Genomic DNA, 16,858 nt, shown 5'->3' with positions numbered 1-16,858 from the left:
GTTTCTGAGCTAGCCTCTCAAAGCCTATTTAGCCTAACAACTGAAATTCTGCATTTTTGCCATGAAAAATAGTAGGGAGGAAACATTGGAATACTACTAAATATACCAAAGATTAATATAGATTAGGCACAATTTTTCATTTATTTATGGTGCTAATGCTTGAATAAATCCATGTTTAATTAGAGAACAGATACTTTTTTTTTCTTTTGGAAATCTGAAAGGGTCTTCTGGAGATTGCCAGGGACTTGAGAGATGGATTATATTTGAGTTTTTATTTCGTGTAGTATAACATCAAGTCTATGAACGTCCTTTACTTTGATAACAGTATAACATTACTACTACCCTTAAAATTTATCACATAAGTTTAGGACATTTGGGGACTTAAAGAGGGGAAAAATAGAGGAGAGAGAGAAATTTTAGCAGCAAGAGTTGAATGAAAGGAGTATAAAAGGATATGTGCAGAGAGATTTTCTGAAGTAGAATTTTCTTCAAAAGTTAGGAAGGGGGATAGCATCAGTGTGTATGAAATTGCAAGAAAAAAATGATTTAAAAAGATATCATGTCGGGACTTCCCTGGTGGTCCAGTGGCTAAGGCTCCGTGCTCCCAATGCAGGGGGCCTGGGTTCGATCCCTGGTCAGGGAACTAGATCCCACGTGCTGCAACTAAGACCTGGCGCAGCCAAATGAATAAATAAATATTTTAAAAAAGAGCTTATTTAAAAAAAAAATACCATGTCAGATGTTCCCTCAAATTGACAGCAAGCCAGGTAGCATGACTAGCTCAGGGCAGCTTAATTGGGGCCAAGTCAGAGCATGGGGAGATTTGAATGAATTTATGTAGTTGGTTGCAATAAAAGACGAAATGTTTACAGTTGGCTGTTCGTGGTATCTTATACATAGTAGGCGTTTAAATTGTGTTGAATGAATAAGTGAGAGAATGAATAAATGAATACAGGTGCTTATAAAAATCAGAGTACTGACATTCCTTTCTTGATAGACTCTAAAAATGAAAAAATTTGAGAATGTAGAATATGTCATTAGAGGGCCTCTCACTGAAGTCATAAGATGTGACATATTAATGCAGCCAGATCATTTAGCTCATTTATAAAATTTGGGTGACTTGGTTTTCCTTTTTTTTTTTTTTAAAAGAAGAGGCTATTCCAAGTAAGTTTAAAAAACAAGCTCTGTGTCACTGGAAATACTGTAAGAATAGTGAGTGGTTCCAAAAGCGAAGTAACAGTTTCAGTAGAAATTGCTGCTTTATAGGAAGTTTGATTGACCTGTTGATAATAGTTTCATTTTTATTTTTGCTTGCTAGGAAACTATGTTCTCTAAGTTTATATGACCACCCTCTCTTCTGTTTCACTTTATGTGTTTGGTGCCTTCTATATAATGTTTGAATAAAAGCATAGCTTAAATCAGTATCTGTAGTATCTTTTGAAATTCTAGTCATCTGGGATGGATAATGAAAAACTTCGTAATATTTCATGAAAGGAAAATCACTAACCTAAAACCTCCTTGTTGAGGTCTTACTTTTAAATGGAAGGAGGTATTTAATACCCCTCATTTATTACACCTTAGGAGTATTTAATAATTGAACGTATATATACAGATGAATTTGAATCTTAATTATAAACAGTGTAAGTTCACTGTATCCTTTCCTGCTAATTCTTCATTCTACAGTTCCTTGGATTCATTTACTTAAGATGATAGAATTGTAAAGTAATAACTCTGTTTTTCAGCTGTATTTTGGGAACGTTGCAATGAATTACAGGACATTGAGAAAATTATGGCTCAAATTGAACGTGGAGAAGCAAGAATTCAACGAAGGATCAGTATCAAGAAAGCCCTGGATGCCAAAGTAGTATATTTCATAATTGTCAAATTACCAATAGATTGTTTTAATTGATTAAATGGTGATTAGCTTTGACTTATTATTATTGCACATTTAGTCAAAAGCACTATTTTGTTTAAATTTACAGATTGCAAGATACAAGGCTCCATTTCATCAGTTACGTATTCAGTATGGAACCAGCAAAGGAAAGAACTATACTGAGGAAGAAGATCGATTCTTGATTTGTATGTTACACAAAATGGGCTTTGATAGAGAAAACGTGTATGAAGAATTAAGACAGTGTGTTCGGAATGCTCCTCAGTTTAGATTTGACTGGTTTATCAAGTCTAGAACCGCCATGGTACGTGTTCCTTTCTTACTTATTTCCTCCAACTTTTTCTTTTGAAAAATGTCAAATATCATACATCCTTTACTTAGATTCTCTAATTCTTAACATTTTGCCACGTTGGCTTTCTCCTCTCACTAGTATATGTGTGTATATACTTATACATACATACATGGCATCTGTCTATACATATAGAATCTATATATTGTACTCAGAAATACAGAAACATATCTATATTCAGAAATACAGATCTGTGTTTTATATTTATTAATCTATATACAGATCTGTATTTCTGAACCATTTGAAAGTAAGTCACAGACATCATGAGTGTTCACCTCTAAATACTTCAGCATTTATCTCCTAAATAAAACTGATATTTTCCTACATGAGCACAGTACCATCATCCTACCTGAAAATGTTAACGTTGATTCAGTAATGTCATCTAGTATACAGTCCATGTACAAAATTTTCCAGTTGTCCCGAAAGTGTCTCTCATAGCTGTTTTTTTAAATTGATGAGCCAGTCAGGGTTCACATATTGCATTTGGTTGAGTCTCTTTAGTCTCTTCAGTCTACAACTTTTTGTTTTTCATGACAATGACTTTTTTAAGGTACCCAGACTCATTTTGTAGAATGCCCAACGTGTATCTCATTGTTTGCTCACTGTTAGATTTAGGTTAAGCATTTTCAGCAGAAATGCTGCCTAAGTGATGTGTATTTCTCATTGCATCACATCAGGAGGCTCATTATGTCAGGTTGTCACATTCTTGGTGATGCTGAGTTTGATTACTTGGTTAATATGGTGACCATCAGAGCTCTTCATTTTAAAGGTAGTTTCCCCTTTGTAATGAGGCAGGTGATACTTGAGACTGTGTGAATAACTTAAGGATTTATTTTTAATGAGAGGGAATTGTTGCCTAAGTAGAGTTTTTATAAGAATATTATGAGACAGAATAATTAAGAAGAGATTTTCTTTTAGCTTCATGCAATTTACTGTTACTTTCTAACATGAATTGTGTTCCTGTTAAATCCTAGTGCTGCTTAGCAGTGTTCTTGCTGATATTGAAATAACTGCCACATGTTTTTAATGTTGGCATCGTCAGTCTTTTGTTAGCCGAGGTAATTAAGACAAAAGGAGATTCATACAGCCTAAACACTAAAAGTAACCAGAAACTAACAATCTAAACAGTGAACATTTTTCTGTAGTTTCTGTCTATCATAAATGTTTTCTTGGCCAAAAGTTCATAGGGGTGTGAAGCAATGCTGAACGTTTTGTTTGACCCATTTTATATTTTCAGTTCAAGTTGAAGAAAAGAAAACTCTGAGTTGCTATATTGAAGATGCTAATTTTGGTGGATGCTTTATAAGATCAGATATTTCTTAAAATTTTAACACAAATTTAGAGGGTTCCTGGATTGTTATTAGAATGTGTCTATCAAGTTTATGGAATACATAATGCTGGGAGAGGTAGCAAATACTTTGGATCAAGCCAGAATCCAAAAGGAACTAGAGAAATTGGAATGATGAATTGATTGAATCTCCCTTGCAACATGACAATTGTAGGGATGAATGTAAAGTGCTATACTTGTACAAAAGAATAGGAAGAGGTGTATATGTTAATAAGATACAGTAGGAAGAATTGAGAAAAGAATAAAAAAAATAGGAATTAATCTGTAGCATGAAGGGCTGAGGTTGGATGTAGGGAAGAGTTGTTTGACAGGGTTCTCTGGATGGTTGAAATAGATTATTGAAGAACAGTGTTAAATAGCTTTCTATTAGCTTTGAAAATGAGATTCTGTTTTGACAGTCTGAAGACTTTGGCAGTGAGCTAGTTGGCCTTTTAAGGTGTCTTCTAGCTCGGTGCATCTATGACCATGTTTAGCAGAGAACTCCTTTCAAAAGCCATGCATTTAAAATTTTTAGCCATTTGGGGTTTTATGCGTATAATGATCTAATTTAGAGCGGCATCAGCAGCTTGTAAAAAACAAATGCCCACCAGCATTTGTTGATGAATCATGTTTTCGATCATACATGCCCTTTCATGTGATGGAACATTTGCTGAATTTTGAGTATTATTTCAGTGATAGTTCACTAATTTTTTAAAAGGTTGAGTTTAATGCTGTTTTCAGTTTCTGGAAACATTAAACTAAAGCAGTAGGATGAAACAGATTCAAAAGAGCAAGGAAAATCTTATATTATTTGTAATACGAACATGACTGTAGAACTACATACATAACCTTATTTCATTTTCCGGGAAGAAATCCGGTGTATTATTAACAACCACTAGATGTCTCTGAACTCCCTTGTAAAGAATCTTTTCTTCCATCTTTCAACAAAACATTTACCTCTTTCTTTACCAAGAGGTTTAAATCTCTAATGTATGTTTTCCAAAGAGTGGATATTAACTACATATGTGATTGAAAAATGAAACTTTTATTTTGTCTGTTAAAAATGAAGACAATTCTGTCCTTAATTATGTTCTGGAAGGTGGAATTTATGATTTCTAAAGAATCTTTAAAAACATATAGTAGTTTATTTCATATTAAATATTTTAGTCCAGAGTTTTTGTTAACTTTTCTACTATATTATTTCCCTCCTAGTTGATGGACAATTTTTGCGTATATTTCTGGATTTAGAATATAAGTAATATATTTTAAAATATGCATGAATATATTTAGACCATCTTTTTGGAACGTTTCATGATAATAAAAATCATTAGGGAATTAAAGAAATGGATTACTATTATTTCTAGATGATCTCTTTTCCCCTCATTTTAAATAATTGGTCTTGTATAGTGAATCACATTCACAATCTAGGAAGTGAAACTTCCCCCTTGAAAGAGGCATTTGTGATTTCCAAAATTAAAATAATTTGCTTCATTGAAAAACCCCATCTTAGAAATAAAAGAGGATGTAATTTGATTCATTATGTGAGTGTGTCACTGTGTTCAAATTAAAATTTTATTAATGATTAAACTTTAAACTTAGCTTACTAAAGAAGCTATCTTTAAAAACATAATCTTGCTTAAAGATGACTCTTTCCCAGAGACACCAATAAATAGTGTGAAATACTTAGGGGAAAAAAAAGAAACCTTGGTAGTTATATTTTATTCATAGATCTCAAAGTACTGAATTCATGGCTTCTGACTTAACAGTCTTAAAGTACTTAAAGGCATGAACCTCCACTTCTGAATATGCCGCATTTTGAAAGCCTTCAGCTAAAGGTTGAAAATTTCTTTGAGGCTCTTCTCTATTTAAAAATGCTGGCTATACAAAAGAGAAAATGAGTTTTAGTTCTGTTTCTCTGTGCTAAAAAGACTGTGATTTCTTTCTCTGAGAACTTGTGTGGTCTTTAAGTAAGTAATCAGTCTCTATTGAACTACATAAACGAGTAGGAAGGATATGATCAATTTAGATTTTTAAGCTCAGAGTACATGAATTGCCCTACCATTTTCCTTCTAAGAAAAAAATGTATTATAATGAGGTCTTAGTCTTAGGACATTTAAAAACTATCAGAATTAAAAGGACCTTTGCCAGATGACTGTAAGAGGAAAAGATAATACTTTGTATTTATATACTACCTTTTATACTATAAGGTTGCCAATCCCTTTACCAACATTAGCTCATTAATTCCTTTTAGGGAATGAATGTCAGGGCATTATCTCTGTTCATTTAGTGACAGACTAACGTGACTGGGAGATTTGAAAAGAATCTGAGAAGTCTAAAATATCTAGCACATAAGTTTACTGGAAAGGACATATTGAAAGTATCCAAAGTTTAATCAGTAATTCTTTGGACCTGCTTAGGTTCTTTTAAGTACTTAAAGGAGAAAAAGCAGAATTTGACTCTCTGAAATAAAGAACATTTCTTGATATAGCCACTATGCTTCCTTTGCAGGGTTGCTTTGACTCTTAATTTTAGTTAAAAAATATTCTTACTTTTTAGCCTCTAGGAAGCTTTTTTCTTTCCTCTCCTAGCCTCGCAAGAAGCTCCGTGTACATAGCCTGTGGCCATGGACTTTAGAGTTGAATCAGGGTATTAGTAATTAGTTATTACAATTACCCTGCCTTTTGTAGTAGTTTAAATGAATTTTTTGGGTAGTATCTCAGAGAGAGAATCACACACTGTTGTATACAATGTAATAAAAATTTCATGTTATTGCTGTTTGTTTTCAAATCACAGCTTTATTATTAATGAAAGTGTTCCTTATTTAAAATTAAGAACATGACATTCCTCATCAGAATTGTAGGAGAAAAAATACTATTTAGAAAATATCGCTATAGCTCTTTATTAGCTTGCTTCCCTTTTTATAGGTTTATCATTGATAGTAAACATTAACTAAATTATTAGTTCAGCACAGGATATTTGATAAATTATCTGTCCAGTCAGAGAAGGATTTTCTTTATAGATACTTTAGAAAAACAAAAGTCAAATTAAAAATTTTCCAACCTGTTTTATAGTCACAATAGCACTTTTGTTTGTTGCTTATGCAGCATAGCCTAGGAAATTTTATAAAGAAGGCCACTCATGATTTTTTATTTTGTGTATTAGTACTTAATTGTGTGATAACAGCTAATATTGATTTCTTAGAGCATTACATTCTTAATGAAGTGTGAGGATATGAATTAATACATTATTCACAAAATTGGTAAAATGTAAAATTAATGATGGGTTCTTCTTGACTGTAGAATTATGAAAATATTAAAATATATTTATGCTTATAGGGATATATTGTTTCCTAATGTGCTTGAAAGACTAAAATGTCCCTTTCAGCCTTAATTTTCAGAAAGGTCCTATATAGAGGTATGTACAGAAGGGGTTGTGTTTAACTTTGCCTTGAGGGTTAGGTCAGAGGAATGGCTTCATAGAAGAGGTCCTTCTTGGAACTGAGTCTTGAATGACCAGGAAGGAGTTGGCCCTGGGACTGTGGAAACAGCATGTGCAAAGGTAGAAACAAGCACAGCACGTGCAAAAACTGCAAGTAGGTTGTGCTGGAGTGTGAGTAGGGAAGTCCTGGAAGATGAGGAAGGAGCTGGCAGCCAAATTACAAAGAGCCCTGTCCTTGGTATTGAACTTTGGTCATTATTCTATAGGAAATGGGGAGTCATTGAAAGATTTTAACAGGGCAGTGACATGGTCAGATTTACATTTTAGAAATACTGTTCTGTGGAAGTCAGCAAATGTCTACCTCAACTACCATATAGGCTGACAATTCCCAAATTTATATCTCTGTCTTTTCTCTGTTCCTCCTCTTCTTTTACTTCCCTTGGCTAATATAGCACTATCTGCCCCAGAGTCATTTTTTACTACTGCTCTCTTAACTTTCAGGTGCAAATGGTTACACCTAAAAGTACCAGCATAACCCTTGCACAAAGTAGGCATTCAGTGAATAAATGAGCATGGAACTTTCGTACTTCAGTATGCTTCTATCTCATAGACCCCTACAGTTGGATCACATTTGGATAGAATGTGAAGAAATGTAGCAACGGGTTTGAGTTCTTTTTTCTTTTCCTTTCCTTTCTTTTCTTTTCATCTACCTTTTTCTAATGATAGACTTTACTTGGCTGTAATCCCTGCAGCTTTTGTTTGAGTAGCCAGTTGTAAATATCATGTGTTTTATTAGTAACTATAGTGTTTGATTTAAGACTGAATTGTTCTAACAATCTGAAATATGATACATGCACTAACAGGAGTTTGTTTTATGTATTTATGTATTGTGAAGAGGTATGTGACATTTTACAAATAACGATGTTTAAGTAGCAGCAGTTAGGTAAAACTATCATAACATTTGATACTTGTTTAAGAAATATAGGATATATTTCTTAATTATTATTATTAGAATATATAACTCCCATCTAACTACCAGTGTGCGTGGGCCCTGAGATTTTAGTATAGAATGCTATTGCTTTTTGTTAGTATTGATAGAGGTTCCAAAGTGACAAAGAACCTAGGAAATATACCACAGAATGTATAGTTGAAGGTATCAACTCCCAAAGGTAAAGTATAGGGAGTTTATAAAAGAGCAAAGGAGAAAAAAACACCCATTTTGTTTTACTAAGAACTGTAGAAGAGGATTCTGACTTTATGGAACCACCTACCAATTTAGATGTGCAGATGTGGAGTGCAATTTATTTATTTTTTTGCTCTTGCTCATTCACCTGCTTTTGACTTTCAACCATAATGGACAGCAACCTTCTGTCATTCAGACTTAGGCAGGCTTAGTGTCTAGGATTTTAGTACATAGGAAATGTAATGTGGAGTCTCTTTAATCTCTTTCAGTAAGTCACTTCAAGTCTACTGATGCTTTCTGTGCCGTTTGAATTGATGCTTTGAAGCTGAGTATTGGGGCAGAGGATGTTTGAACTTGGTGCCTGGCGTGATTGATATTCACCACACAGTACAGGGCAGCACCACTTACTGCAAACATCCCATTATTTATTAAATAAAGGTAGAGATACATATCCTAGTATTCAAAAGTTGAAACTTGGGTGACTTTGCATTGAATGGAATTATAAACCATTAAAAAGATACGGAAAACCAAGGCAGACAGTTTGTTTAAAGTCAATCTAAAGACTGTAGTTTAAAACAGGGCTTGGCAAACTGCAGCCCTTTACCTGTTTTTGTATGGCCTGCAAGCCAAGAATGATTTTTACATTTTCAAATGGTTGAAAGAAAATCAAAAGAAGACTATTTTGTGACGTGTGAAAATTATACAAAATTCAGATTTTAGTATCTGTAAAGTTTTATGGGAACCCAGCCACACGCATTCACTTATGCATCGTTTATGGCTGCTTTCATGCTGCAGTGGCAGAGCTGAGCAGTCGTGACAGAGACCATGTGGTCTACCAAGCTGACAGTATTTACTGTTTGACTCTTCACAGAAAGGATGTGCTGACCCCTGGTTTAAAAGAATGTGTAAGAAAGGTGGAAGGAAAGAAATAATATAACCAAGGGTAGGCATAAGTGTTATACAGTCCTTCAAGAAAAGTGTTAAATGAAGGATGGGTAAAGGGGGAGGCTATTTGGCCTAAAAGAAGGATGTCTGGCAGGTCTGGTGGTAATTGCAGTGATTGTGATGGAGCCATGAGAGCTGCCTTGTAATATTTGAAAGATTGTCATACAGAAGAGGGAATCAGCTTGTTCAATTTGACTACAAAAGTTAGACCTAGAACTGATTGTTGGAAACTATAAGGTAGTACATTGTAGCTTTGCATAAGGGAACATTTTTAACTTGTCCGAACGTGGGATAGACAGCCTTGGGAGGTAGTGAGTACCCCGTCATTGGAAGAATTCAGACAAGCTGAATAGCTAATTGGTAAGGACCTAGTAGAAGGGATTCAGCATCAACTTGAATAATTTTTAAAGGTCCTTTCCAATCTTGAGAGTCTGTAATTTTATGAGCTCCCACTATTGAGACTCTGTATCAAGGGAAGATTTCAGAGTGCAAAATACACCTTTGATTACATGACTCCTCCTGCTTAACAATCATCAGTGAGATCCTTTTGTCAACTGAATTAAGTAAAATTGCTTAGTTCTTTGTTTTTAGCTTCTAGGTTCTTTGTATTTTGATTCAAACTTAGTCTTATCTATCACTCTTACCCTGCACAGCATTTCCCAAGTTGGTTTCTACCAAACATTGTTCCAGGATTTGCAAATACAGTAAGTCCCTTACATACGAACGAGTTCCATTCCGAGAGTGCGTTCGTAAGTCCAATTTCTTCGTAAGTCCAACAAAGTTAGCCTAGGTACCCAACTAACACAATCGGCTATATAGTACTACTGTAATAGGTTTATAATACTTTTCACACAAATAATACATAAAAAATACAAAAAATCAAACATTTAAAATCTTACAGTATCGTACCTTGAAAAGTACAGTAGTACAGTATAATAGCTGGCATATAGGGGACTGGCATTGAGTGAACAGGCAAGAAGAGTTACTGACTGGAGGAGGGAGAGGAGGTGGGAGATGGTAGAGCTGAAGGATCGTCAGCAGTAGGAGACGGAGGGCAAGCTGCAAGATGGAATGCACGTTCGCATCTTTGGAAGTTCTCGGTTTGTGTGGAGGGGCCTTACTGTATACAATATGCAGAACAGGGTTCTGTGTTCAAATAAATTTGGGAAATGCTGATACTGAATCCTGCCCTTGACCCTTCCAATCTACATTAGAATGCTAAAAGCTCTGAGAAGTCCTGCCATGAAGAAATTTGTTTAACCTTTTAAAAATCTAGCATTTCCTGCGCATGTGTGAACACAAAGTACTTTTTTTTCCTTTGGCCACAGCTATTAACACTGCAGAACAGTTTTCCATTTGTCATTTTCCTACTCTCTTCTGTTGTCTTTATTGTTTTTGTATCTCCTGTCTTCCTCTTGTGTGCTATTTTTCTCCCTCCAATTTCATTCCTAAATCCAGCATGGGGAAATCGTGAGAGAAAGAGATAATTAGACTACAGAATTGTGGAAACAGTTTGAGAGCACATGAACCACTCCCTGTAATCCGAGGAAAATAGGAAGATTAAAAAGGTACAAGAATCTAGGGGAATATGTATGTGAAAGGCAAAATTATATAAGATAAAAGTGCTTTTGACATCATGAAATTTCTCATAGTCATTTCATAGTCACTTAGTTATTCAAAAAGTGAATCACTATTTTATTGGTAATCTGGCCTCCTTGTAATTTCTGGTGTTAGCTAGTGTTCTGTTTATGATACCATCTGTTTAGTTAGGCAGTCTTCAAGCATGTGAATAAAAGATGGGGTTGGTATCTTTAGAGAAAGTGGCATTACCTATGCTAGGAAGGTAACATCCGGACTCACTCATTCCTTGGTGCCTTTCTCCAGAGAGTTAGATTATTTTTCTGTCTGTAGTTAGTGACAGGTTAAAAGGAATGAAGGTAAGAACTTATTATACAGTCTATTTATAATCATTTTGAAATATTCTGTTTCACTGCATATGAGACTGTCTCAAAAGTATTAGTTTTTTTCTGAATCACCCATTATGAACCATGAATATGTATCTAAAGATATCTGCAGTCACAGGCAACTATTACTTATTGAGAATAATAATAGCCAGAGGGTATAGCTTAATGATTCAAGAATCAGCTTCACATAAAGACTCTATCTAGTCTCCCTAGAAACCAACAATCAAATCTCATCGGGGTCAACTTAGCCCTTTCTATAATAGATAAATTGAATAACATGCTGTTTAATTTGTATGTGTGTTACTGAATGAAGCTGTGAAGAGTGCTTGGTCTGCATATTAAAGATACCACTATTGTTTTGGTAAGTAAGGAAAATTCCAGTGTTATTTTTCCTAAATTATTTAACCTTGGGTAATTGAGGATGCACAAGAAACATGAATGTACCAGTGTTTTGTAAGGTTATTTTTAATAGTCAAACAATAATTTGTTAATGAAGAATTTTTTTCTGGCTAGACTATCTTTGGTTTTCTGCCTTCTTTTGGGCTTGAATTTTACAGAGTAGAAAGCTTGAATAGTTCATAATATTTCTGTGTGCCATTTTTCTGGCTTTTATTTGGAAAGATAAAATGTATTTAAAAAATTTGCCATTTCTTAAAAATGTTAGATTGCCTAAGACCTAAATGTTCATTGCAGAAAATTTAGAAAATACATGCTAGTATAAAGAAGAAAATTAAAGTTACCATTGCTCCTACTTTCAGAAATAGCTGCTGTTAACCACTAGTAACACTGTATGTAGTTAGTACTCTCTCAGGTATTTCTGCTGTGTATATGCATATATAGTAAGATGTGTATGTATGTATATGGTAATTGACAAAGTACCCAAAATTTAGTTCCCAGTACTTCTCTGCTAAAAATGGCACTGCTCTAAATATTGTTCTGTAAATCTTCATATACATCTCTTATTGCCTTACATTAAGTATCTAGGAGTGGAATTGTTCATTCAAAGAGTATGAAATTTTTAAGATGTATCATTGATATTCCCAAATTGCTTTCTAGAAAGATAGTATTTTAGTCTGCTTGGGCTGCCATAACACAGTACTGTAGATGGGGTGGCTTCAACAAATTTCTCATGGCTTTGGAGACTGGAAGTCCAAGATCAGGGTGCCAGGAGGGTTGGTTTCTGGTGAGGCCTTTCTCCCTGACTTGTAGATGGTGTCCTCTTGCTGTGTCCTCACATGACCCTTTCTGTGTGAGTGGAGAGAGAGAGAGAGAGAGAGAAGAGGGATCTCTGGGTGTCTCTTCCTCTTGGAATACCAGACCTATCGGATTAGGGCCCCATCCTTATGACTTCATTTAACCTTAATTACCTCCTTAAAGGTCCTCTCTCCAAACACAGTCACATTGCGGGGGTGTTAAGACTTCAACTTACAGATTTTGTGGGGGGCACAATTTTTAACATTGGCATCCCATCATCAGTGAATGAGAGCTCCCATTTCATCTTATTGCCAACACCGGATACACACACCACACACACACACACACTTGCATGAACGTGTCATTGCTAATTTAATAAATACATCATTGTTTTACTTTGCATTTCTTTGAAAAAGAATTTTTAATATATGAACATTTTAATTTTTTATGAGTTTTAAAAAATATTTATTTTATTTATTTATTTTTATTAATTTTTTTGGCTGCATCGGGTCTTAGTCGCGGCACACAGGATCTTCGTTGAGGCATGCAGGATCTTTCGTTATGTCACGCAGTCTCTTCGTTGCGGTGCTCGGGCTTCTATCTGGTTGCAGCATGCAGGTTTTCTCTCTCTAGTTGTGGTGCGTGGGCTCTGTGGTTTGCGGCACACAGGCTCTCTCGTTGAGGCGCGCAAGCTCAGTAGTTGTGGCACGTGGGCTTAGTTGCCCCGCGGCACGTGGGATCTTAGTTCCCCGACCAGGGCTGGAACCCGCGTCTCCTGCATTGGAAGGCGATTCTTTACCACTGGACCACCAGGGGAGTCCCATGAGTTTTCTATTCTTGTACTTGGACCATTTTTTGGTTGGAGTTCTTAATTGCCAATAAATCTACATTTTTATTTGAGGGTTTAGCTGTTTTATATCTTATCAGATATTTTTGCTTATACAAAAAAGAAATCATTTTTAAATGTTATTTATCCTTTGATATTAAACTTATTTACCTTTAAAAGACAGCAAAGTGTACAGGGTTAATATATATGAGCATCCATATTAATCATATGTTTAATGCTCACCGTATGTTCATAAAAACCGTTTACAGTTTGGATGCATTGATTTGCTGGCAGTGAAATATAGGTAGTGGCAAGGTTAATGCGGAATCTTTTCAGCTATTGTTGGCTCTGAATTAACAAATGCATCAGTGTTTCCTGAGACGCCCTCCTCAGAACTCTGATCCCACAAGATGTCCTTTGAGAAGAGAGTTCTGCTGTTTGAATAGCTTGGGGAATTGCTTGCTTCTTACATCGCCTACCCTAGTGGTTGGCAGTGCTCATGAGGAACTTAAAGGCTCTGAGCAGCCCTGTAGAAAAGAAATCTGTTTGACTTTTGTAAACTGAGTACTTCCAAAATGTGCTTTGACAATAGGACATCCTCTTATTTTTTTGTTTATGTGATTTTTGTTAACTTTTTGTTTCAAAATACTTAAGATTCACAGGAATTTGTAAAGAAATGTACAGGGAGGGCCCATGCACCCTTCACCAAGTTCTCCCAGATGGTAACATATTCCATAAATACAGTACAGTGTCACAACCAGGAAATTGACATTAGTACCATCCACAGAGCTTATTCAGATTTCATTGGTTATAGATGCACTAGTGTGTGTGTGTGTGTGAGGGGGTGTGCGTGCACACGTGTGTGTAGTTCAGTGCAATTTTATCACACATAGATACGTGTAACTAGCACCACCACAAGACTTCCTTGTGCTAGCTCTTTATAGTCACACCCACTCTCCCCCCCTTTCCCTAGCCCCTGGCAACCATTGATATGTTCTCCATTTCTAAACTTCTGTCATTTAAGAATGCTATATAAATGGAACAATACGGTATGTAACCTTTTGAGATTGGCTTTTTTCACTCAGCGTCATTCCATTGAGGTTCATCCAGGTTGTTGCATATACCAATACTTCTTTCCTTTTTATTGCTGAGTAGTATTTCAAGGTATGGATGTACCACAGTTTGTTTACCCATTTACCCACTGAATGATATTTATTCACTTCTCATATTTTTGGTGGAATATACTCTGTATGAATATTGTTCTGAAGAATACCAACTTAGAAATTCTGTATCACAAAAATGATACAGTTAAAGGATTACCACTTTTTAAAGATTGTGCCGGGATTGAAGAAATTAAAAGTCTTGTATTAATTGGTTTAGGAATTCCAGAGACGCTGTAATACTCTGATTTCATTGATTGAGAAAGAAAATATGGAAATTGAGGAAAGAGAGAGAGCAGAAAAGAAGAAACGGGCAACTAAAACTCCAATGGTAAAATTTTCAGCATTTTCCTAACTTTTAGGTAGATCCCATTTTTTTTACATAATTAAAATGCCTATATTATGTTTAATGCCATAGTGATACCTATTATAAAAACTGGTTTTATGAAATGCTGATTTGTTTTTGACAGAAAAAGAATTACACTACAACCACATGCTTCCTATTTGTTTGTAGAACATATGGTTAGGAACTCCCGTAGTAACAGGGCTCAGTATTTTTAAAAAATTCCTCATGACTTTTAAGCAGAAGTATAATGCAAGTAAAATCCTTTGAATTGAGACTAGAGTTGTCATGGGGAGTAGGAGAGGGGTGGGGTGGGGTGGGACTGAGGTTGAAACTGGGAGTTCTGATTTGATCAAATAAGTTTTCTGATCTTTGTGGAACTATGAGTGCAAATAAGAACTCTGAGGAGACAGCAAAGCTTTACTTGGTTTACTTGGTAATAAGTTAACTGTTGAATAATAAGATGACTTAATTTTAATTCAGTCAGGTTGCCTTGTATAGTTACAATTTCAAATACTCTTTAATAGATCATATTATTTGAGTGTGGTTAAGTAAACTACCATATTTCATCAAGTCTAAGATGCCTTCCATTGTAAGACACAGCATTATTTTATGTGCCGCTAGGAAAAACTGCTGCCAAGTAACTATGATTTGTCATCAATTATAGGATGCATCCCGATTTCAGAGATGCTAAAGTGGGAAACAAATGTGCATCATAGAATATATGAAATATGGTATGTTAACATCTGTCATAAGATTTAAAAAATAATACACTCATAAATAACATTTTTTCCCAGAAAACTCTTAAGTATTAAGTAGTTCTTTAAGATAAGCATACATTTATAGTACCATGTGTAAGTAGAAACTTGATGACTATTTTTGATGGGTATTTTATGTCTTTTCTTAAAAAGAAACATGCTTGGAGGTTATTTTACATTGGGTTACATAGTTTGTTGGGCTATATAGAACATTAAATGTGAGTATAACATTTAAGTGAATATTCATGTTAAAATTTTTTTTTAATGCATTTACATCCTAGATTTAACATTGTTGGGCCATTTAAAAATGTGCATATTGGAGCAGAACATTAAATCTGTTTCCATTTTAGTCACAGAAAAGAAAAGCAGAGTCAGCTACTGAGAGCTCTGGAAAGAAGGATGTCAAGAAGGTGAAATCCTAAAGCCTAGAAATAAAGTTTTAAATGGGAAACAGCTATTTTCTTGTTCCCATCTTCAAATGCTAATTGCCAGTTCCAGTGTATTCATGGTACTCTAAGAAAAATCTCTTTGGTTTTGATTTCTTGCATATTTTATATATTTTACAATGCTTTCTACCTGAAATGTGTAGCTTTATATTTTATGCATTCTAGTATTTTTGTGTACTGTATTTTGTGCATTTCATGTCTTCATCAAAACCCTCTCAGTCCTTGTTCTTTTGAAGCTTGTGCTGAGGTTTTAGCTTTTCTATGTTTTATATGCCGCTGCTTTGAAAGAGAACCTAGATTCTATAGCTGTATTATTGTTGTTTCATACTTTAAATTTATATGGCTGTGGAAAATTGAATTAAAATGATTTGAGGAGAAAGACTTTTTCACTTCTTTGTTGCTTTCTTTTCTATTGAGTATGGGCTTGTACGTGTTACTGCATACTGTGATTAGCATAATAATTGTTTCTTTGAGGTCATCTAAATATTTTTTTCCTAAAGGAATAAAGGGTGAGAACAGAAAAAAATTTTAAAAACTAATATTTGATACTGTGCTTGCTGTCAGTATGCATTACATTTAAATTATTCTCTAAATATTCAAGTGGGAAAGTATAATAAAGAAACGTCTATAAGAAATTTAATTATTTCCTGTTTTTTGTGCAGTAGAAAATAGTTGTGTTTACTGAATTGAATTGCTCACAACTATGTATTTGGTTGAAAGTCAAAGCTTTGCTTGCTGACTTGTGCCTGATCTTTTGTCCCATAGAGCCAGTCCAGGGGAGTCTGGGTATAACACGTAGATTTATTAACAACTAAGTTAAGAGTATGAAGTAAGTGCTATGCATGCAGAAGCAAGGGGGAGGGTCTTCCATAGGAATACAGGTATGGTCAGATAACAGATGATCTCAGAGTGTCAGCGGTTTTGCACACCAAGAGCTTCTATCTTTCCCACACCGCAGACCCCACGCTGGGAGGCGATCTGCTCCACACAGTCCCTCAAGGCTCCAGGCTGACTGAGGCTCCACTGTTTTACAG

At 35.0% G+C, this 16,858-nt stretch overlaps 1 protein-coding gene across 5 annotated transcripts in view; it reads left to right on the top strand.

Moving 5' to 3' along the window:
- Positions 1 to 16,459, top strand: part of SMARCA1 (SNF2 related chromatin remodeling ATPase 1) — a 68,923-nt gene extending 52,464 nt beyond the window's left edge. For 2 of the 5 annotated variants that reach the window (XM_082446814.1, XM_082446812.1), the window contains 4 exons: positions 1,743 to 1,861; positions 1,983 to 2,195; positions 14,498 to 14,639; positions 15,729 to 16,459. In XM_082446814.1, the coding sequence (XP_082302940.1) occupies positions 1,743 to 1,861; positions 1,983 to 2,195; positions 14,498 to 14,632 (467 nt within the window). In that variant the 3' untranslated portion in view covers positions 14,633 to 14,639; positions 15,729 to 16,459. Of the gene's footprint in view, positions 1 to 1,742; positions 1,862 to 1,982; positions 2,196 to 14,497; positions 14,640 to 15,659 lie in introns of all 5 variants that reach the window. The other 3 variants (XM_082446811.1, XM_082446810.1, XM_082446813.1) reach the window with 2 other exon arrangements.
- The last annotated feature ends 399 nt before the right edge of the window (positions 16,460 to 16,858 follow it).

This window comes from Balaenoptera physalus, assembly GCF_965194825.1.
Source record: "Balaenoptera physalus genome assembly, chromosome: X".
NCBI lineage: Eukaryota > Metazoa > Chordata > Mammalia > Artiodactyla > Balaenopteridae > Balaenoptera > Balaenoptera physalus.
This window is presented reverse-complemented; position numbering and strand designations above follow the sequence as displayed.